Genomic DNA, 23,989 nt, shown 5'->3' with positions numbered 1-23,989 from the left:
ATATTTTAAAGGGAACCTGTTAACCCCCCAAACCCTTTCTGTGACGGAGTTTCCCAATAAAAGATTAAGCAGCCATTCCATTTCATAACCACATAGTGTTGCTCCAGCAGTGAGAATCGCGTTTTGACGCTCTGTTCACACATGGAGTGACATGAGCACGCACGAGTCTGGAAGTGCAGGGGGCGGGACAATGCACTTCCAGCTCCTCCCTGCCTAGCACCGCTCTCCTCTGGATGACTGACAGGTCGTTCACTCTGGTACCTGTGATTCAGCCAGAGGAGGATTGCCCTAAGCAGGGAATACAGCGCGAGGCAAGCAAAACATACAGCCAACAAAAAGACTAGGAAAAGCATTCCTATTAGGTTATTTTTTTGAGAAACCACCGATCTGTGTGAAGTTAGTCACAAAACAGAAGAATAGTGTGTAAAAAAAAAAAAAAGTATATTATACATCAGGAGAGAAGTTACTCACATTTAGCATCTTTTTCTCCATCTTTTTCTAACGCACCTAAACAAAGTGCATCATCGAACCCCTGGCACAAGATAAATAAAAGTAGTTTCTATGTAAAGTACAGAAACTTTGAAGCAGGTGTACATTTAACATGTATTATTTTTACTTAAACGTAGCCCAGATCTGAATAAAAACAATGATGTAAAATACACCAGCAGTAACGGTAACTGGGATATAAAAGCAAGTCAGAATTCAGGGGTCACTAGAGGCATCAGCTAGCACTCTGACCAATATCCTAAGCATAATGGTCCCTTATTTCCATATTAAAAATGCAGAACAAGGGAAGAAAAGCTGCTGGCGATCGTTTTACCATAACTCGGGGGCAATGCACTCACTTTGCTCTTCTTTTTTCTACAATTTTGAGCCTCTTCGGCAGCTTGGCCCGCAGCCTCATTGAGGTATTTATTGCCAACTTTGCTTTCAAACCATTTCAGATCCACAAAGATTTCATTAAAATGCTCTCGATCAAACTGCAAACAAAGACATGACAAAAGTATTGTACAAAATAGTATAAAAGATGTATGGGAACTACAGATGTATGTAGAAATTCATTTCATAAGCTTCCATAAAAATTATTTCGAGTCCCTGACTTCTTCCTTGCTGAAGTATTTGCATATTTAAATTCCCAGGGGAGCATTGAACGGCCTAAAGTCTCCCAACTTGGCACCCTGCACATGGAGAAACTTTACCCCTTAGATTCTCTGTCAAAGGCCTCACATCCAGCCAACCTGAAGAAGGCAACAACCCCAAAAATGTATCTACAAATGAAGCTTCAGGTTGGGTTTCCTATCCTGAGTCATATCACATGGTCAATAATGACATTTAGGATAACTACTTCCAAAAAGTGGCGCTAGGGATCCACTCCTCTTCCTTGCTGAAGAAGTGATTTTCTATCCGGTTTCCTGCGTTTATTATATATCATGGACAGACCATTTGAACAAGGCAGTTAAGGTACAATGACTAACGAGCTATGAAATGAAATGGGATTTTATTCCCCCGCGGTCAGTTAATGCACAGGAGCTCTATGGAAAGCTCGCTCCGTCAGCAACAAACTTTCCTACATCCACAACCTTTTCATTACTAACAAACTTTCCTTCCTCGCCATTACCGAAGCATTGCTCACCCCCTCTGACACAGCCTCCCCAGCTGCACTTTCATATGGCGGATTCCACCTTACCCACACCCCCCGCCCCAACGGCAAACATGGCGGAGGCGTAGGTTTTCTCCTGTCAGATACCTGCGCTTTCACCCAAATATCACTGTCACCCTCTGTTACACTCCCCTCTTTTGAGGTGCACTGTGTGCATATCTTTTCCCCCTCTGACCTCCAACTGGCCGTCATTTACCGACCCCCAGGGCTAGCCACCACTTTCTTAGACCACTTCACCACCTGGCTGCTTCACTTCCTTTCCACTGACATCCCCACTATCATAATGGATGACTTCACCATCCCCATTGACACTTCCCACTCGTCTGTCTCTAAGCTCCTATCCCTCACTTCCTCCTTCGGTCTTGCTCAATGGTCTTCGGCAGCTACTCATAAAGATGGCCACACACTGGACCTCATCTTCACCCGCCTCTGTTCCCTATCTAACCTCTCTAACTCACCCCTCCCTCTCTCTGACCATAACCTCCTCACATTCTCTACCCTCTCCTCTCCAAGTGCACAATCCCCACTCCACAAACTTACACACGCTCTCAGAAACCTCAAACACCTTGACCTACACTCACTCTCTGAATCCCTTCTCCCTCTTACAGACATAAATTCCTTACACAATGCAGATGTTGCTGCCGCTTCATATAACACCACAATAGCTGCAGCTCTCGACTCGATCGCCCCTCTCACACATACCAAATCTCGCACAATCAACAGGCAACCCTGGCACACCAAACTTACTAAAGAACTGCAACGGGCCTCCAGGGTTGCGGAGAGGAGATGGAAAAGGTCTCACTCCATCGAGGACTTCATCGCATTCAAACAATCCCTCACTATCTTCAAGTCCGCACTCACTACAGCAAAACAAACCTACTTCTCATCTCTCATATCCTCGCTGTCTCACAACCTTAAACAGCTATTTAACACTTTCAATTCTCTCCTTCGTCCCCCAGCGCCTCCTCCCTCTTCTCTCATCTCAGCCGAAGACTTTGCCTCATTCTTCAAGCAGAAGATTGACACCATCAGACAAAGCTTTTGCCTAAAGCCCGCACAACCCCTCCTCATATCTACTCAACCTTCCTCCTCCAAACCCCACTTCTCCACCATTACAGAAGGTCAAGTCTCCTCTTTACTCTCCAAATCACACCTCACCACCTGCGAACTTGACCCAATCCCATCCCACCTCATCACTAACCTTACCACAGTCTTCATCCAAACCCTAACCCACCTCTTCAACCTGTCACTAACAACCGGTGTCTTCCCCTCATGTTTGAAACATGCCGCAATCACACCCATCCTCAAAAAGCCCTCCCTTGACCCATCCTCTCTGACTAGCTACCGCCCCATATCACTTCTCCCCTTTGCCTCAAAACTACTAGAACAACATGCCCACCTTGAACTGTCCTCCCACTTCTCCTCCTGTTCCCTCTTCGACCGCCTGCAATCTGGCTTCCGACCGCATTACTCGACTGAAACTGTCCTGACCAAAGTCACCAACGACCTACTAACTGCCGAATCCAAGTGACACTACTCCATCCTCCTCCTTCTGGACCTGTCATCTGCCTTCGACACAGTGGACCATTCCCTCTTACTACAGATTCTCTCATCTCTTGGCATCACGTACTTGGCCCTATCTTGGATCTTCTCATACTTAACAGACAGGACATTCAGTGTCTCCCACTCACGCACCACCTCCTCATCTCGCCCCCTATCTGTCGGTGTCCCCCAAGGTTCAGTTCTAGGACCTCTGCTCTTCTCCATTTACACCTTTGGCCTGGGACAGCTCAGAGTCTCATGGCTTTCAGTATCACCTCTATGCTGATGACACACAGATCTACCTCTCTGGACCCGATATCGACTCCCTACTAACCAAAATCCCACAATGTCTGTCCGACATGTCATCCTTCTTCTCTGCCAGATTTCTAAAACTCAACATGGATAAAACAGAGTTCACATCTTTCCACCCTCTCATTCATATCCCCCATCTGACCTATCCATCAAGGTCAATGGCTATTCACTCTCCCCAGTCCCACAAGCTCGCTGCCTTGGGGTAACCCTAGACTCTGATCTCTCCTTCAAACCACATATCCAAGCCCTTTCCACCTCCTGCCGACTCCAACTCAAAAATATCTCCCGGATCCGTGCATTCCTCAGCAAAGACTCTGCAAAAACACTAGTGCATGCCCTCATCATCTCCCGCCTCGACTACTGCAACCTCCTGCTCTGTGGCCTCCCTTCCAACACTCTTGCGCCACTCCAATCTATCCTAAACTCTGCTGCTCGACTAATCCACCTGTCCCCCCGCTATTCCCCAGCCTCCCCCCTCTGTCAATCCCTTCACTGGCTCCCCATTGCCCAGAGAATCCAGTTCAAAACCCTAACCACGGCATACAAAGCCATCCACAACCTGTCTTCTCCATACGTCTGTGACCTAGTCTCCCGGTACTCACCAGCAGGCAACCTCGGATCCTCACAAGATCTCCTTCTCTACTCCCCTCTTATCTCCTCTTCCCACAATAGCATACAGGATTTCTCCCGTGCATTGCCCCTACTCTGGAACTCTGTACCCCAACACATCAGACTCTCGCCTACCATGGAAGCCTTCAAAAGAAACCTGAAGACCTACCTCTTCCGACAAGCCTACAACCTGCAGTAACCACCGCTCCACCACATTACTGCATGACCTCCTCTACCCTCACCTACTGTATCCTCACCCATCCCTTGTAGACTGTGAGCCCTCGCGGGCAGGGTCTTCGCTCCTCCTGTACCAGTCGCTGACTTGTTTTGTTAAGACTATGTAAATGTTTTTGCTATGTATATCCCTATCACATGTAAAGCGCCATGGAATAAATGGCGCTATAATAATAAATAATAATAATGCACAGAATAAAAAAGAGCAAGTAGCAATCCTCTGTGAGGAAGAGTTCTCAGCTTGCTCAAGTGAGACACATCAAGTCTCACTACATCACGCTGAAAATGCTTGTCTGACATTCTCTGTTGGCTTTTGCTTTTTTCTACCCCTGTGTGTAACTGCCTTCTTATGATTGGACAGTTTGATACAGGGGAAAAAGGAAACACCTACCAAGAAGAATCTCTGTTACCACCCCCTTGGTTAAGAGGAAATTTGCATACTGGGAGCACCAAAAGTCAGATGCCCATAAGACTGCAATGCATTGGAGAAAGAAAAAAAAAGGAAAAAATGGTTTTAGTCAGGTCTTTATGTTGAGGCAGTTACAAAAAAAAGTAGTGATAGGTCCTCTATAATGCAGGTGTGAGATGCTATAGGATGCTAAACTCTGACTGCACTGCTAGCAATGTGAAAGAAATATAGAGTAAAAATTTAATTGAAACATTTACAAATTCTCTACTTCTTCTTTTACCATCATGAATAAACCACCAGAAAATGTTTGGCATGTGAACATTGTAGGCATCAACAATGCCTCCCAACATTAGATGGCTCAAATGTTGCACTCAAAAGTATGCCTGATCAGTTTTCTTTAATGGCTCACAAGAATGACTGTAAGCCCCAAAGGGCAGGGGCCTCTCATTTTTGTACCAGTCTGTCATTTTTTGTTCATTTTGTTTTTTTGTAATTATTTATTTTTAGAGAACCCCTGATCCATGGTGCTGTACATGTAAGAAGGGAAAAAACCTACAAGAAGCAAAATGAACATGAAACCTGCTGTTAATAAAAAGCAAAAGTGCATTTAAATAACAAGGTTCTTAGTAACACTGTTTTTGATCAAAAATAGCATAAAAGCTATCCCATCACGGCAAGGCGACCCCATTCGAGATGGTTCCACTCTAATATTAAAAACCTTACCATGTGTCAAAGTTGACCTCCGTGTGTGAATAAGGGCAGAAATAGAAACGGGTCCCGAACTGTGGACACCAGACTTGGGAAGCTATTTGAATGTAATTTTTACCAGCTTAAACAAAGCTTAATTTTTGTATTTTTTTTCTTTGTATTTTTGCATTCGGCAAAGGGTGCAAGGGTGTGGCCTCCCTTTCTAGAGCTGGGAATTACATTCAAATAGCTTCCCAAGGCTGGTATCCACATTCCAGGACCCGGTTCCTTAAATGAACTTTCACTTTTTATTTATTTACAGCAGGGTTTATGTTAATTTTGCTTCTAGATTTTTTCTGATTTATGGCCATTGTGAACATGTGTTGATGCATGTTTATCAACTTAAACCACACTCAATGTTTGTGTTTTTACATGTGAGAAGGGTTACATACAAAATGCAAATATAAAATATGGTGAACAAACTAATAGCGACAGACTGGGACAGAGGGGAGAGGACCCTGCTTTTGCGGGCTTACAGTCTGGTATGTAACCTCTTTTCATGGTACAGCACCATGGAATCACTGTTGCTCTAAAAATAAATAATAATAACCTCTGCACTACATTGTAATATTTTCTGAAATAAAAAGAAATGAATAAAAACTCACAGCTGAAAGCTTAGCAAGATATTTTTCAAATTGAACCAAGTTCAGATAGCCACTCTCATTAATGTAGCCTAAAAAATAAGAGCATAAAACAAGTCACGGGCAAATAACAGAAAGTGGTACAAATAACTATAAAAGGCTGGGGATTAATATTAACTTTATTCTACTTTTGTTACATATTCAACCACATTTTATTTGTAATGCTATCTGAAGCATTTTGTGGTGTTTTTTTCATGACACATAATGACATTTTTAAAGGGAACCTGTCACGTCCTAGCTACTATCTACACTGCCCCATTGCTTTGTTACTGATGCAATGTGCATCACTAACAAGCTTTTTTCATTAAAATTGGTGCAACTATAATTTTATAACTTTTAATATACTTAGATCCTACCTGCTCGTTCAGTCAGGGGTGGGTGCAGCATTCAGTCACTGCTGAGGCCGCCCATGAATCTGAATATTGCTCCCGGCAAGCGCTAGTATTGTGGGGCGCATGAGTATTTGCACATGTCTGGCCGCATGTCCTGTGCCTGCGCAGCGAGGCTGTGTGATTACAGCTTCACTGCGCATGCGCTATGACGCTCTGTCCCTCGCGCATGCGCAGTGAAGCTGCGAACTACACAGCCTCACTGCTCACCCGTGGGAACATAGCACGTGAGCAGTGAAGCTGTAGTCACACAGCCTCACTGTGCAGGAGCGGGACATGTACAAATGCGCATGCGCCCCACAATAATAGCACTTGCTGGGAGCAATATTCAAATACATGGGCGGCCCCAGCAGTGACTGAATGCTGCGCCCGCCCATGACTGAACAAGCAGGTAGGATCTAAGTATATTAAAAGTTATAAAATTATAGTTGCACCAACTTTAATGAAAAAAGCTAGTTAGTGATGCACATTGCATCACTAACAACGCTATGGGGGCAGTGTAGATAGTAGCTAGGAAGTGACAGGTTCCCTTTAAATGGGATTTGTCACCAGATTTCATAATATAAACTGCATACATTACTACATAGATCTCTTAAAGCTTATGAGGCTGGAGTGCTTACTTTGAAATTTCACTTTATTAACTTTTGAACAGAAAGGGTTTTTTTTAATTGACCTTATTAGGGTAACGTGTACACTTTGGTACAGAATGGGTCCAATTCAGCAAAACTGGCGTGCTCTTTCTGGGATTTTCAGCCCAGTGGGCTGTGCTATCAGTGACTGACCGCTATGTCTGTATGTACTCTGATACAGACATAGCGGTCAGTCACTGATAGGACCGCTCGCTGGACTGAAAATCCCAGATAGAGCAGAGGGATAAAAGTATAAAACACGTTATACTGAATCTTTTCAAACAATTCTATATATCCATCTGTCCAGCTCCTTCTCTCTACAACATGGCGCCTGCAGATTGGATGGGATATTCCTGGTGCCAGGTTCCCTTTAACTCAAAAGTGTGAATTTTCACAAAATCTCATGGCAGAAAAAGAGTGAGATTGACAACCAACAGAGAAGACAATAGAGAGCGCACATACCTGCAAGCTCTGGTAAGACACTCATGTATGTTCTATACAGCAGAGGCAGTGCATCATGGTTAATGTGCAAATGAGGTAGATGAGGAATAAAATCATTGCCCACAAGAAATCCCATTAAAATCCAGTCATCAATTATTCGCTCTACATCATACTCAAATGAGATCTTGTCCTGAAAGAAAGAACGTTCCCATGAGTTCCAGTCTTTTCCTACAGCGGAGCACACTTAATAACTGGGACTTACTTTTAAAGATGAAAATTCATAGTCAATATACTCCCTCATTAATGACAAGTGGAGCAGATGAAATGTGGTTTCTTCTGGTGCAGAAACTCTGGAACACAACACAAAGCAGATTTATACTGGCATTTGTCTGAACAGACGTTGCAGTTCTTCTAACACCATAGTAATTCCTGAGAATATCATCTGTCAGACATTTGTTTTTTTATTAGTAGACAATCCAGTTTAAGAGCCTATCCAATGGGCAAAAGCGGCACACCTCTGCTCTCTGCAATGGTTCATGGTATATTCAGTCTCTCGACTACAGTCAAACATCTCCCTACTACGTTTCTATGTAAGATCTGCAGTTCTGAACCAGTCCTGAGCTCGTTTGCACGGTGAATGTTGCCAGCACTATTAAATGACATGTGCAGTGCAAATATGTCTGGCAGTGGTGTGATCCTAGGGATGACCGTGTACAGAACTATTAAAGGGGCCCATAGCCCAGAGGCTGCCCCCTCCACATTAGGCCTTTCAGTGTGCGGCATGCAAAGTCCTACCACTGGCCATGACCCTGGAACTGGCGGGACACACAAGCTCCTGACGCCAAGCAGTATGAGGATGTCCTGATGCTGGTTAGTTCCAGAACCAACAGAAGAAGCAAGGCAAAACGCGCATCGGGGTGGAGGGACGCAGCACTAACTCCTTATGTGGAAACTATCAGAATTCTGATTTTAGGTAAAAAAAACATTGTCTTACCATACCTATACATAGATCCACTATAGGCATTTATACTTAGAGCTCTGCTTTATAGTTCTGGTCATATTTAGTTAGGTTGCACACTGGTACCCAGGTATATTAAGGCTAATATTGTGCAGTGTCTATTATTATTGTTACGGAGTATTATAACTTTCTGTTGCTGCGCCTCTTCTTGGCATGAGGCACTTTATTTATAAATCGTAATAAAAATTAGAATAAAGATTATATTTTATACAATACCCTCTTTACAAGCTTCTTGACCGGAGATTAATTTTAATGGTCATTATGTGTTCATATTTATAATTTTGGAAGATTCAATTAGAAATACATGCAGAACACTTACTTTTAATTATTATTATTTATTTATATAGCGCCATTGATTCCATGGTGCTGTACATAAGAAGGGGTTACACACAAAATACAGATATCACTTACAGTAAACTAACAATGATAGACTGGTACAGAGGGAAGAGCACCCCGCCCTTACGGGTTTACATTCTACAGAAAAGGGGAAGGAGACAGTAGGTTGAGGGGTTGCAGTAGCTCCGGTGTTGAGGTGGCAGCAAGCAAGGTCATGGCAGGCTGTAAGCTTGTTTGAAGAGATGGGTTTTCAGGTTCTGTCTGAAGGATCCAAGTGTGGTGGATAATCAGACGTGTTGAGGTACAGAATTCTATAGGACTGGGGATATTCAGGAGAAGTCTCGGAGGCGATTGGGTAAGGAACGAATAAGTGTGGAGGAGAGAAGGAGGTCTTGGGGGGACCGGAGATTACGTGAGGGAATATATCGGGAGTTTAGTTAAGAGATGTACGGAGGAGAGAGGTTATGGATGGCTTTGTAAGTCAGTGTTAGTAGTTTGAACTGGATATGCTGGGCAATTGGGAGCCAGTAAAGGGATTTGCAAAGGTGGTTAGCAGAGGAGTAATGAGGTGAGAGATGGACCAGTCGCGCAGCAGAGTTAAGGATGGACTGGAGGAGTGCGAGAGTGTTAGCAGGTAGGCCACAGAGGAGGATGTTGCAGTAGTCGAGGCGGGAGATGATGAGGGCATGTACAAGCAGCTTAGTAGTTTAAGGGTTGAGGAAAGGACGGACTCTGGAAATATTTTTGACCTGGAGGCGACAGGAGGTGGCGAGAGCTTGGATGTGGGGTTTGAAGGACAGGGCCAAGTCAAGGGTTACTCCAAGGCAGCGGATTGTCGGTACAGGGGAAAGTGTGATGTCATTTATTGTGATACAAAAATCAGGTGGGAAAGATAACCGAGATGTGTGAAAGATGATGAGTTCAGTTTTGTCCACATTGAGCTTGAGGAAGCGGGAGGAGAAGGAGGATATGGCTGCTAGACATGCTGGGATTCTGGACAGCTGTGAGGGGATATCTGGGCCAGAGAGGTAGATCTGGTAGATTTTTTAATCTTTTTTTCCTATTATAAAAACTTGTAATTGTGCAAGAATCCATTAAAATGTTATTCTCAACATGCTGAATGGTTAAAATTCAAAAGCTCTTGTAAAACTAAGAAACTTTGCAGTTTACTTGTTATTGAAAATCATCTGTTTTCCCAAGAACAGAGATTTGTAATGTTGTTTACTGTTCATTGCCTAGGTTACCGGCCACTACAGCATTCTATCAGGAATGGTCGGCATCCTAGGCATAGAGCTTATAATTGCTGCTCTGAAGCCGGCCGGATTGCTGGACCTGAGCCACTTGAGGTCACTCAGTTGGAGCCAGCAGCGTGTCTGTACCACTATTACAACCTGTCAATCAATCAGAAGAGTACTGTCACCTCAAGTCAGGAGGCCAGCATGCATGGGAGCAGTGCACTCCTGAAGACTGGAGGTTAAGCAACCCCTTTTATTACATTTCCTGTAAGTATATAACCATTCTAAATAAAAAGCTTTCATCATGGGTACAATAAAATTACCACGTGAGAGACTCAAGGGATAACAGAAGACCGCTAACCAGCACCACAGATATCAGTTACATAGTAACAAAGAATATGAGGCACTGACCATACAGCGAACCACACAAATATAATGAGGGTTACAATGGCTTACCTTTTTTGATTCTTCTTCCCCCCAAAACGAACCTCTTCTCTTAGAAGAGAGAAGTGAACTTCATGGCTTGTTAAACCAAGCATAATCTGCACATAAAAACAACAGTCCTCACATGACGGATACATTATTATCTGCGCTCTTCGCATCTCACGCCGCAGAGTTTAAAGTCTTTCCAAAATGGTTCTAAGAGAACAACTTTTGTTAATATGGTTCAAACTTTTTTGACGTACCAGATTAAAAACCAATCCCTAAAGGTAACTTCAATTGTAGACCCAAGACTAAGAAACATCTAGAATATTTTTAGAAAATACAAGTACCATGCACCAAAGGGACTCACGTGGGCACCCACAATAAAGTTGTTGGCCTTTCCTAACACCCTACAAGGAAGTATGGATGTCATATAGGGGGCATAGACTCTGGGACTCACAAATAGCCAGAGCATGAAATACTACAAAAGGTCAGATATCCTATCCGATGGGCAGTGATATGCTGCAGGGAACATGGGAGGTTGTCTGTAGGCTTCCTGGTGGTCTCAGTCTGGGCTTCAGTTGAAGGTTTAGTAGTCCAAATGGGGCAATTCATTTACATTCTATATCTATGTCCCCACTTTCTAAATCTGAGGAAAACATCAGCCACTGGCCTTACTAGGTAAAATGTGATCAGCTACATCCCTCACTGCCTCTTCCAGTACTAATGGACATGCCATCTTCCATTAGGATGTGAAAAGTCAGCGATTATTCACTCCGGGATTGTGATCACAGGGTTACCACTCCCTAACTGCGTTCAGTTCCCCCTGAAAGTAAAGACATGGCAGAGGGATCTGAGAGCCGTCAGTGTTTGCAGCAGCTCAATTAACTCTTTACATGCCGTGGTCAATAGTGACTGCAGCATGTAATGTGTGATAAAGGGAGATTGCCCCTCCGGTGTGCCATAGATCAAAGTCTAAAAGAACTATTAGACAGTGACAGGCTGGACAACGCCCTTCACTACATAAGTAATGCAGGGTATTATGCTATGATGTGTGCGATCAAAGGTTGGCATGTTCAAATCTTTTTGTGGTCTGCACGCGCAATAATTTTTTAGGCTCTGCCCGCAGTAGGGCAGGACGCGTCATCCACATCAATCAAAGACAGAGGACGGCTATCACAAGCGGAGAGGAGGGACAGACGCCGTAGCAATGACGCCCATGTGCTGATAAAGATGGTGGTATTGGTTCATATATGAAAAAACTGGAGACAGGTTCCCTTTAAGTAATTTTTTGCTGAAAAAGTGCAGCATGTTGTACTCTTTCTGTTAAAGTAACAGCCTCCAGATCGGACCCTATTACAGTGAATTGGGTCTCCACCATAGGACAGATATGTTTTTTACGGAGTTTTATGCTTTTGTTTCTAATGAAACGCCAAATGCTAGCGTGAACTCCGTCTCACTCTGGTATTGGAAACCATTGGGAGAAACAAAAATAAACCCTAAATTCACAAGTACTTACCAAATCAGCATCTAATCCATAAAGGCAGTGCCTTGTATTTGGATCATGATCAGGTTTTGTCTTCTCAGATCGTATAAACTCCATTATTTTATGTTCTCCTTCTCCTGGCGTCTGTAGAGGGGTACAAATAATTTACAAATATGTTACACTTCAAAAATTTTTTTTTACACTAATGTAACTTGCACTTGAAGAAAACAATCATTGTGGAAGTCTTTGCATGTTAGCACATCTGAAATAAAACATTTCTGCAACTGATTTTAAGAAATGTATTTTTTTCCCCAGTTTTTCTTTATCAGCAACTCCCTTTTGGATCTCTCTCCAGCCGTCCTTTCTCCTTTCTAAACAAGAATCTAAGCTGAAACCCGATTTTATTTCACATTATTGGAGCTTGGGTTTGTGTTAAGGAGAAAAAACAATTAAAGAAATGTTTTATTTCACATAACAGACACAAAGTCCCCAAAAATATATGCAAAGTTGCCCACAGCGTTTACTATAATCCTCAGCATCATCTGAATTCTGCGCAGATAGGTCCACTAAATACGGTTAGAGACTGAAAAATCTCATCCAAATGCAATGACCTGCACCAATAATCTGCAACGCGTGAATTCACCCTTACAGCTCCAATACCTGCCGCTACTTCTTCCACAGCCACATTTCTGGCTCTTGGTCATTATAGTAGCTCACCTCATTTACTGAAATGATCCAAACTTCCATCAACACCAGTGTCCATAGTAAATGACTGAACAGCAGCCAGTACAAAGTATGGGCCCCAACAATGTCTCCATTACAGTGACTGAACCGCGGCCAGTACAAAGTATGGGCCCTAACAATGTCTATTACAGTGACTGAACAGGCATGGAGCAGAGGACATCACGTCATCAGGCCGCATCTAGAAGCAATAATAATTCCGCAGAGAAAAACTGTCTGAAAACTTATTTCACATGTATTGTGGACAATAAATGGACATTTTATGACACTTTACATTTTCATCCCTGTGACACAAGATTTTGATTTTCAGCTCAGAGGTACAAACTGAAGCAAAGATCCCATGCGATCTACAACTTGCAAGCTTTATGCAGCTTGTATCACACATTACAGTAGACGCTGTGCAGTAAAATACTTTCCTAATTAAAGGGAACCGATCATGTCCAGAAACGCTATTTACCTGCAGATATAGGGTTAATTTGCGGGTAGATAGCATTAAAAGCTACCTTACAGGAAGCTTGGCAACATGGAGAAAATTAACTCATATCTTCCCCACAGATGCAGTAACCTCTCACTACATTGTGAGTGGCAGCTGTAATCACTCCCCGGCACATTGATTGACAGCTGGCTGTGCAGTGTGTGGGTGCAGTGTGTGTCAGTCCAAGTACCGGGGAGTGATTACTGCACCGCTCACAGTATAATGAGAAGGGACTGTAATCACTCCCAGGACCACCCCGATGACTGACAGCGAGCGGCTGCAGGTCGGACGAAAGTTAATTTTCTCCCTGTAACCGTGTTTCAAGTAAGACAGCCATGTAGGATTTTAATGCTATTAACATGCAGATATAGGCGCCCACAATGCAGATATGCGGCAGAGCGTTTCTGCATCTCCCTGGCAGAAAAAAGCATGTGGATTTTACATGCGTTTTTTCTGCCAGGTAGAAGAGTTTATGAAGCGTTTTTAACATGCGATTTCACATGCGGATTGTACATGCGTTTTTCCTGCCAGGGACATGCGGATGTGAAGCGTTCTTCACATGCATTTCTGCATGCGGGTTGTCAAGCACTTTTTCATGCGATTTTAGCATCACTTGGAAAGTGCTTGACAACTTGGTCACTATATAAATCCATGCAACTGGCATGGATTTATGTTGTGTGACCAAGTTACGATGCGTCCGGTGTGTTGGGCGGCTCACGATGCTCTGAAAAGGACCTTCCATGACGTCATTTAGTCATGTGACAGGTCACGCGACCGCCGACGTCAGCGGTCGCGTGACCTGTCACATGACTAAATGAAATCATGGAAGGTCCTTTCACGCCACAGCAAGCAGCCGAAGAGTCAGCAGCGCCGCCGGTAGCAGACAGGGGGCCATCAGAAGGTAAGTATATGTTTTTTGTTTTTTTTTTTAATTCTTTTTTAACTACAGGTACTATGGTACCCGGGTCTGGAGGGGAGTCTCCTCTTCTCCAGACCAGGGTACCATCCGCACATTGAATCGCATAATATCCGCATGTGTACGTGTAGTCATGCGGATGTTATGCGGTCCAATGCATGTCAATGGTGGCGATTTCGCAACGATTCCGAAAAATTAATAGTTGTGCTGCGGATTTTTCCGCAAAGATAATCCGCAGTGGAATTTTCCGCAGCATGTGCACGGCACATGAGGATTATCATTGGGAAACATGACAGACAACTTAACAAGCGTTTTTAATGCGTTTTCGAGGCGGAAATGGCGCCGCGGAAATGCACTAAATCCGCATCATGGGCACACAGCCTTACTCTATATCTGCACATAAATAGCATTTCTGGACATAACAGGCTCCTTTTAAAACAAAAAGTGCAGTCAGCGCAAGATATTTGAATCCATCTGTAGCTAGCGAAAACGCGTCAGAGCCGGAATAATACTGCATACTATGCAAACAACACAGTAACAGCCTGATGATCTTATACACTTCAAAATTGGATTGTGTGTAGCAAACTAACCTCATGACCAGACAAGTAGATATCTACTCCTTGCCAGGACTTGTCTGTGGAGATCTTCATATTTACAAAATACTTCAGGTGTTCATGTAGGCGAACCATGAACTCCGTACCTAAAAATATATTTAGGGAGAGGCTTGTCAATATAAGCACTGAACATCATATTGCAAGACAGGTGACAGATTTAGATAATTAGGTTTTTCCCAAAGATACCACATGAAGTTTCCAAAAAAGTGCATGCCCAGTTTCATGGGTAAGAAGTGCTGCCTCAGCTTTGGCATGATTTCTGGGAAATGGAGTACAGACCAAAAGTTTGGACACACCTTCTCATTTAAAGATTTTTCTGTATTTTCATGACTATGAAAATTGTACATTCACACTGAAGGCATCAAAACTATGAATTAACACATGTGGAATTATATACTTAACAAAAAAGTGTGAAACAACTGAAAATATGTCTTATATTCTAGGTTCTTCAAAGTAGCCACCTTTTGCTTTGATGACTGCTTTGCACACTCTTGGCATTCTCTTGATGAGCTTCAAGTGGTAGTCACCGGAAATGGTCTTCCAACAATCTTGAAGGAGTTCCCAGAGATGCTTAGCACTTGTTGGCCCTTTTGCCTTCACTCTGCGGTCCAGCTCACCCCAAACCATCTCGATTGGGTTCAGGTCTGGTGACTGTGGAGGCCAGGTCATCTGGCGTAGCACCCCATCACTCTCCTTCTTGGTCAAATAGCCCTTACACAGCCTTCAGGTGTGTTTGGGGTCATTGTCCTGTTGAAAAATAAATGATGGTCCAACTAAACACAAACCGGATGGAATAGCATGCCGCTGCAAGATGCTGTGGTAGCCATGCTGGTTCAGTATGCCTTCAATTTTGAATAAATCCCCAACAGTGTCACCAGCAAAGCACCCCCACACCATCACACCTCCTCCTCCATGCTTCACGGTGGGAACCAGGCATGTAGAGTCCATCCGTTCACCTTTTCTGCATCGCACAAAGACACGGTGGTTGGAACCAAAGATCTCAAATTTGGACTCATCAGACCAAAGCACAGATTTCCACTGGTCTAATGTCCATTCCTTGTGTTCTGTAGCCCAAGCTTGTCTCTTCTGCTTGTTGCCTGTCCTTAGCAGTGGTTTCCTAGCATCTATTTTACCATGAAGGCCTGCTGCACAAAGTCTCCTATTAACAGTTGTTGAAGAGATGTGTCTGCTGCTAGAACTCTGTGTGGCATTGACCTGGTCTCTAATCTGAGCTACTGTTAACCTTCGATTTCTGAGGCTGGTGACTCGGATAAACTTATCCTCAGAAGCAGAGGTGACTCTTGGTCTTCCTTTCCTGGCGCGGTCCTCATGTGAGCCAGTTTCTTTGCAGCGCTTGATGGTTTTTGCAACTGCACTTGGGGACACTTTCAAAGTTTGCCCAATTTTTCGGACTGGCTGACCTTCATTTCTCAAAGTAATGATGGCCACTCGTTTTTCTTTACTTAGAATTTGTATTATGGCAAGAAAAAAGCAGCTAACAGTCTATTCAGTAGGACTATCAGCTGTGTATCCACCTGACTTCTGCACAACACAACTGATGGTCCCAACCCCATTTATAAGGCAAGAAATCCCACTTATTAAACCTGACAGGGCACACCTGTAAAGTGAAAACCATTTCCGGTGACTACCTCTTGAAGCTCATCAAGAGAATGCCAAGAGTGTGCAAAGCAGTCATCAAAGCAAAAGGTGGCTACTTTGAAGAACCTAGAATATAAGACATATTTTCAGTTGTTTCACACTTTTTTGTTAAGTATATAATTCCACATGTGTTAATTCATAGTTTTGATGCCTTCAGTGTGAATGTACAATTTTCATAGTCATGAAAATACAGAAAAATCTTTAAATGAGGTGTGTCTAAACTTTTGGTCTGTAATGTATATAACAACCCAAAAAGCAGAAACACCTATGCAGCACAATTGTTACAGCCAGGACTAGCAGACAATGATGGACAGTGTATTCCTGTGTGTGGCCAGACATCTGCACTCACCGAGCTCATAGGCTAAGTGCCCACGATGCAGAAATGCTCCAGATTTTTTCCCGAGCGTTTCTGCATTTCCCTGGCAGAAAAAAAAGCATGCGGATTGTTACATGCGTTTTTTCAGCCAGGGACAAGCGTTTGGCACGCGTTTTGCACATGCGATTTCGCATGCGGGTTGTCGAGCGCTTTCCAAGCGATTTTAGCATCACTTGGAAAGTGCTTGACAACTTGGTCACACTATATAAATCCATGCAACCGGCATGGATTTTATATAGTGTGACCAAGTTAGTTAAAAAAATATATAAAAATGGTATAAAAAAAAACAAAAAAACATTATACTCACCTTCCAATGGCCCCCGGTCTCCTTCTCCGGTCTCCCCGGTGGTGTAAAAGGACCTTCCATGAAGTCATTCAGTCATGTGACAGGTCACGCGACAGCCGACGTCAGCGGTCGCGTGACCTGTCACATGACTGAATGACGTCATGGAAGGTTCTTTTACACCATCGCAAGCCACCGGGGAGCCAAGACGTACCGGATAGAAGACCGTGGGCCAACAGAAAGTGAGTATAATTTTTTTTTCATTTTAAATTCTTTTTTTATTTCTACAGGTACTATGGTACCTGGGTCTGGAGTAGAGTCTCCCCTTCTCCAGACCCGGGTATCATCCGCACATTGAATTGCTTAATATCCGCATGTGCACATGTAGTCAAGCGGATATTAAGCGATTCAATTTTTTCCGCAATGATGATCAGCAGCGGAACTTTCCGCAGCATGTGCACAGAACATGCGGATTATCATTGGGGAACATTGCAGACCAAGTGGCATTTGGTTGGATTTAGAGAAGAGCAGATCGCTTCGCACAACCCCAGTCCAGTTCAGTGCTCTTTAGCCATGGACAGGAGCTGTGATAATTTCCAGAGCTTCTTGGTTCCCCAGCATGTGATTCAACAGCCTGGCGTGATGTAATCTGTGCAGCGGACAGGTGACTTCTCGCCAGCCTTGGATCCCGGAGGATAAGAGAATTTGCATAGCTACTGTGCATGACCTGAAGGCACTGACCTAGACTGAGGACTGGGTTGTGTGAAGCGATCTGCTTATTTCTAGCTGGATTATATAGTTACTTCTAACCAATCACAAATATATAATAACATTTCGTGAAAACATACAAATTAAAAAAATAATGATGAACACCTGTTTTATAGGAAATCTGTCAGTAGGATCAACTCGTTTATATGGTCACACGTCATAGGAAGCTGAGCAAAATTATGGCTTGATATCTGAGTTCCGATGTCTTATAGGAAAAACGTGGATTTATTAGGAGTATGTAAATGAGCTGTTAAGATCAATGGGCCGGTCACTGATCTGTAGGAGGATCTGCCTCCACAGTTTATTATAAATGCAAGAGGGAGTTACCAGTGTGAGATATGTAATGACTGACTGTCTGCTCTCCTGATCTACATGTCTCACACTGGTAATTCCTCCTTTCACTTACAATAATCTCTGGAGGCAGGATCTCAGGAAGATCTGTGTCCGGCCCATAGATCTTACCAGCTCATTTACTTATTCAGAAAAGTGTGGATTTCTCTGAAATAAGACATCAGATCGCAGATATCAAGGTATCATTTTATTAAACTTTATAAGACCTACATATCCATAAGGATGGTGATGCCCTTTAACAAATATATTAACTGTCAAAATGGTCATTGAAAAAGAAGATAAGGTATACCAAATATCAGACTTCATAACTTGTACAAGCAAAGGGGTTATCTATAGCCTCAAATGCCCATGTCCAAAAATGTATGTAGGGAGAACAAAACGTCCCATGTACGTTAGCATAAATGAGCATTTATGTAACATAAAAAATAAGTTTGATGATCATCTCCTTTCCAAACACTTTGCCGAAAAACATGGGGGCTCTCTACAAAACGTTCAAGTAACAGGCATAGAACTGGTACACAGACAATGGCGCCAAGGCGGCTTTATCAAACTGATGTTGCGTACAGAAAGTAAATGGATTTTCTACCTTGACACACTGAAACCAAAAGGCTTAGGGTATGTGCCCACAATGCAGAAATGAAGCAGAAAATTTCTGCGTTTCTGCATGGTCTTGGCAGTCAAAAACGCTAGCGGATTTTACACGCGTTTTTGCAGCGTTTTTACATGCGGATTTGACTTGCGTTTTTCAAGTGCATTGGAACCTCAAATCCGCATGCGGAAAAGCACAAATAATGGACATGCTGTGGATTTTTCCGCAAGGAAAATCCGCTGCGGAAAATTCTGCAGCATGGGCACAGAACATGCAGATTTTCCTTGGGGATCATGGGACACGGATTACCAAGCGTTTTTAAAGCGTTTCTCCAGCGGAAATTCCGCATCAAAAACGCTTGAGAAACGCATAGTGGGCACACAGCCTTAAACTCAGAGATTGAACTCTTTGCCTTCAATGAGTGACAGCTGCAATCCATCTGCAGCAGCTGCCATTCAAGCAATCATTACGATGTGATGCATATAAAAGGGACCCCTGACCAGCCCTGGACTAACCCTGAGGAAGGAAACCGCTGTTTCTGAAAGTAGTAGGTCTTTTTGGTCCCTACAGGCTCCATGTACTTGGTACGTACCACGTGACACAGAGTCACGCAGGTCCTTCAGATCTTCACATCCACCCCGACACCGGGAGAAAGAGGGAAGCATTGAGTCACCGGCCGGGACTCTGCTCCTCTCCCTGCCATTTTCATCCACTCGCCGGAACGCCGAGTAGAACACCCGCCTTACTGCGCGGCCTCACCAGCCTTCCAAGCATCACCGACCGCCTGCACTCTGGATCCGCCAGTGCCGTAAGTGAAGACCTTACCTGCGGTCTCATCACCTCTTCTGTTAAGCGCTTATACACGCAGCCGCTCACCACAACACCAACGCTTCCGCAGAAAACTGCAAGTGTGCATATGGAACCTGAGTGGAATCTCAAGCACATAATCCACCCTACTCTGCAGTACCTATCTTCCTCTACCACAGGGGCTATCAGCTGCAGATAGACTCTCCACATTGCTTTGCTATACCCCCCTCACAGAGCAAAGGGGATACTGGATCGCTGAATCAGCAGTGAACTCTCCTCCGCTAACCACCTTTGACAGAGAACATGGGCTGGCATTCTTCTATGGCTTCCATCTTCAGCAGTTTGTGTTTATGTCCAGTAAACAGTCACTGCCAAGGATATCTGCCAGAAAAGCCAGCCACTTATCACAAAAAAGACAACAGTCACTTCAGGTTACACCACGTCCATTGATTCAACAGGTAACCTTATTGTCCTTCCTGCCGCTTCATCATAGTGGCAATTTATTTAGTCGTATTACCTCTGTCACACTGTGCCATCTTATTCTCAGCCTCTGAGAGCCCATCTACGTACCACCCACAAGGGCTGCGTTGACTCCCACTCAGAAGTAACTTACAGGTATATATAAATATCCTAACATTTTGTCTATTGTCTTAACCACTTTTTTCCTTACTTGTCTATTTTTCCTTCAGTCCACAGAGAAGGTTTCCTACCCGGATCCTCCCTCCAGAACACTCCTCCCCCACTCCTAGGAAGGGAACTGTTTTCCCATCCACAGTTCCACAGGCAGTTACTAGTGCACCTGAGCTTCTTATCTTTTTCTCTTCTCTTTTCTCCTCCAGGGGATGACCGCATTCTAAGTCATGTTATACCCATTGGAAACTAAGGACCATTCTATATACTAAACCAAAGGCTGCAAGGAAATCTTTTACTCCTCGCCTACAATGGTTTTCATCTTTTAAATCCCCCGATCTTATCCGCACGCCATCTTTTCTCTCTAATAATTGTTTTGTTTTAACTGAACCAATAAAATGGTTTGTTTTTACTCACTACTGTACCATTACCTTAGTTTTTTTAACTACCCCGTTGATCTCACCGCTTTTCCCCCTATGTCTCCAGCGCAAGTTGCTTATTTTATTAATCAAATATATTAACTATTTCATGACCAAATTAGCATTTAATACATATATTATAGAGGTATGAGGTAAGGACTACATATGTGTAATAAGATAGATAATATGCATCTATGTCACGGGAGAAAAACATATATACATTTATTCATTAATATAACATCTTGCTTTGTAATGGGAGCACGGATTCCTAGCAGGAAAATCCAGTAGGTATCCCTCCTGAATAATTCTGCCGATGGTTTCCAGATCTCAAATAAGGACCACCATTTCCTAGAGCCGCCCAGGCTTCTTCATTTTTGCATCTGTGTGAAATGGTGGGGCTTGTATTCACTATGTCTGATAAATTCTCTTCCTGATCCTAATTTTTAATAGGCCTGTTACACATCCCATACATTGGACTTCACAGATAGAACATGATGCAAGATAAACTACAAAAGAAGATTTGCAGTTTATATACTGCTGAATAGCATAGGAGGTATCACAAGAAAACAATTAAAGAGGTGGAATTGTGCATTACCATACAGCAGGTACATATCTTGTGGCCACATTTAAATGAACCCCTATAGTGTGCCCTTTGAAGCTTTTTGTCCCTTCTGAGGTCCCTGGAAGCACACAAAGAGAGACCTATCCTTCCTATACTCCCGTGTGACCTCTAAGTATTGGATAATGCATCTTCTGACGTCTAAGGTGTGTAGGTCTTTTTCCCCCCTGTTTTTAGGATTTGGGCAAAAGGAAGGGTGACCTCCTGCGATCTATGGAAGTGTGATCCCACCTTAGGAAGGTATGCTGGGTCAGTCCTAAGTATCACCCTGTCCTCTAGGATTTGCGTGAAGGGGGGCCCTGCTGATAGGGCTTGTATGTCGCTAACTCTTCGTGCCGATGTGAGAGCTACTAAGAGTGACGTCTTAAGAGATAGGGCTTTTAGAGATGCATCCGCTAAAGGTTCAAAGGGATGATTGGTTAGGGCTGAAAGGAGCAAGTTTAAGTCCCAAGGAGGAGTATTCGGGAGGGGATGGGGCTAGACCTGTATGATGCCTTGATGAATCTAGAAATCCACCTATTTTGGCCAGGTCACAGTTGTATAGGGCTCCTAATGCTGCAACTTGAACCTTTAGTGGGCTTGTGGCCAGACCCCGCTCTAACCCCCTTTGTAGGAACTCTAAGATGGAAGTAATGGGGACCTCCCCTTGTACCTTCGAACCGGAATATGAAAGGAATTTTTTCCAGCTTTTACCGTAAAGTCTGGTGGTTACGGGTTTCCTACTCTGTAATAGAGTGGACATCAAATTCGGGGAAAAACCTCTATCCCTTAAGAGCGCCCTCTCAAAATCCAGGATGTCAAGTGTAGATTCGCTACCTGAGGATGGAGGACCGGTCCCTGGAAAAGGAAATCCGAAATTTCCGGAAGAACCCAGGGGTCGGAGGTGGACATTATCCTCAGCCAGGAAAACCAGGGCCTCTTTGGCCAGAAGGGGGCTATCAAAATTACGTTTGCCTTGTCATCCCTGACTTTCCTCGGAACCGCCGGAATCAGAGCGATCGGAGGAAAGGCATAGGCTAGCTGGTGGTTCCATGGGATTGAAAAAGCGTCTAATGCTGCTGGATTCCCCTTGGGGTTTATTGAGCACAATATGTCCACTTTTTTGTTCTGTCAGTTGGCGAATAGGTCTATGGAAGGGTATCCCCTCATTTCCGTGAGTTTGTTGAACACTAACTGATTCAGCTCCCATTCGTCTTGTCTCAGCTGGGTTCGGCTCAGGAAGTCTGCTGTGAGATTTTCTGTTCCTTTTATGTGGAGTGCAGACAGACTCCAAATTGTTCTCAGCTAACTGAAGGATGGATTTTGATACTTGTAGTAGAGAATGGGACCGGGTCCCCCCTTGGTGATTTAAGTATGCCACTACTACCCTGTTGTCCGAGAACACTCTTACATGGTGTCCCTGTAGAATGTTTAGAAACTTTGAGAGGGCGAATTTTACTGCCAGAAGTTCCTTCATGTTTGAGGATACACCTTTCAAGTCCTCTGTCCAGACCCCCTGAGCTATTTGGTCGTTTAGGTGAGCCCCCACCCCCTGGGGCTTGCATCTGTAGTTAGGACCTGCGACACTGAGATCGTCCATGGAACGCCTCTGGTTAAACTGTCCACCATCTTAGGGAAAGTAAGGTTTTTGATGACAAAGTTAGCTGACCTTCTAAGTGCCCTTTTAGTGATTTTTCTGCCCCCCAAATTTCCCATTGTAAGTCCCTGGTATGTACCTGAGACCAACGGACCCCCGGGATACAGGCAGTCATAGAACCTAGAAGGGACATTGCTTCCCGCAGAGTCATAGAGGGGTGGTCTTTTGCTTGAGATAGCCAAGCTATCATTTTCTGAATTTTCCCTGCCGGGAGAAAGCACTCCTGATTCTTCGAATCTAATAAGATGCCTAGATACTCTTGTACTTGGTTCGGCTCCAACTTGGACGTTTTTAGGTTCAGAAGCCAGCCTAAATTCGTCAAGGTATCCATGACCCTTGCTAGTTGGCCCTTGAAATGATTGAAAGAGTTGCCTATTATCAGCAAATCTTCCAGGTACGGGGTAATCAGAATGTTTTGCTCCCTTAGATGGGCCATTACCTCCGCCACTATTTTCGTGAAAACCCTTGGGGCTATAGCTAGACCGAAGGGGAGGGCCGTATACTGGTAGTGTTTGACTATTCCTTTTATAGATATTGCTACTCTCAGGAATTTCTCATAGTCTCTGTATATGGGGACGTGATAATAGGTGTCCTTCAGATCCAGGGCAGCCATAAAACTGTCTGGGAACAACAGTTTTACTGACGATTTTATTGACTCCATCTTGAAGGTTTGAACCTTCAGAAATTTGTTACATTTTTTCAGGTTTACAATTGTCCTGAAAGTCCCATCCGGTTTTTTCCTTAGGAACAGAGGGGAGTAGAATCCTTCGCCTTTCTCCTGGGTAGGGACTTTTTGAAGGACTGCTCTTTCTATTAGACCTAGAACTTCTTGTTCTAGTGCTGATTGTTCTACCTCTGATGACCTCTTGGGGGTTATAACAAAATTCGGACGGGGAATGGAGTGAAACTGAAATTTTAGCCCTGCTTTTATCAGGTCTAAAATCCTAGAGCTGTTTGATATTTTTTCCCAGGTTGGGAGGAAATGAAGAAGTCCC

General features: G+C 43.7%; 1 protein-coding gene across 2 annotated transcripts in view; it reads right to left on the bottom strand.

Annotated features, from left to right (window-relative positions):
- XRN1 (5'-3' exoribonuclease 1) overlaps positions 1-23,989 on the bottom strand; it is a 108,516-nt gene that overhangs the window by 61,714 nt on the left and 22,813 nt on the right. For both annotated transcript variants that reach the window (XM_073674686.1, XM_073674687.1), the window contains exons 4-11: positions 14,834-14,943; positions 12,145-12,255; positions 10,659-10,744; positions 7,876-7,963; positions 7,635-7,803; positions 6,119-6,186; positions 846-980; positions 472-532 (exon numbers count right to left, since the gene is read on the bottom strand). In XM_073674686.1, coding sequence (XP_073530787.1) covers positions 472-532; positions 846-980; positions 6,119-6,186; positions 7,635-7,803; positions 7,876-7,963; positions 10,659-10,744; positions 12,145-12,255; positions 14,834-14,943 — 828 coding nt within the window. The remainder of the gene's footprint in view (positions 1-471; positions 533-845; positions 981-6,118; positions 6,187-7,634; positions 7,804-7,875; positions 7,964-10,658; positions 10,745-12,144; positions 12,256-14,833; positions 14,944-23,989) is intronic.

This window comes from Phyllobates terribilis, unplaced genomic scaffold (genome assembly GCF_046119375.1).
Source record: "Phyllobates terribilis strain yellow unplaced genomic scaffold, ASM4611937v1 Scaffold_3__8_contigs__length_932513732, whole genome shotgun sequence".
In the NCBI taxonomy this organism is placed as follows: domain Eukaryota; kingdom Metazoa; phylum Chordata; class Amphibia; order Anura; family Dendrobatidae; genus Phyllobates; species Phyllobates terribilis.
The sequence above is the reverse complement of the archived record's forward strand: the minus strand, read 5'-3'. Positions and strand labels throughout refer to the sequence as shown.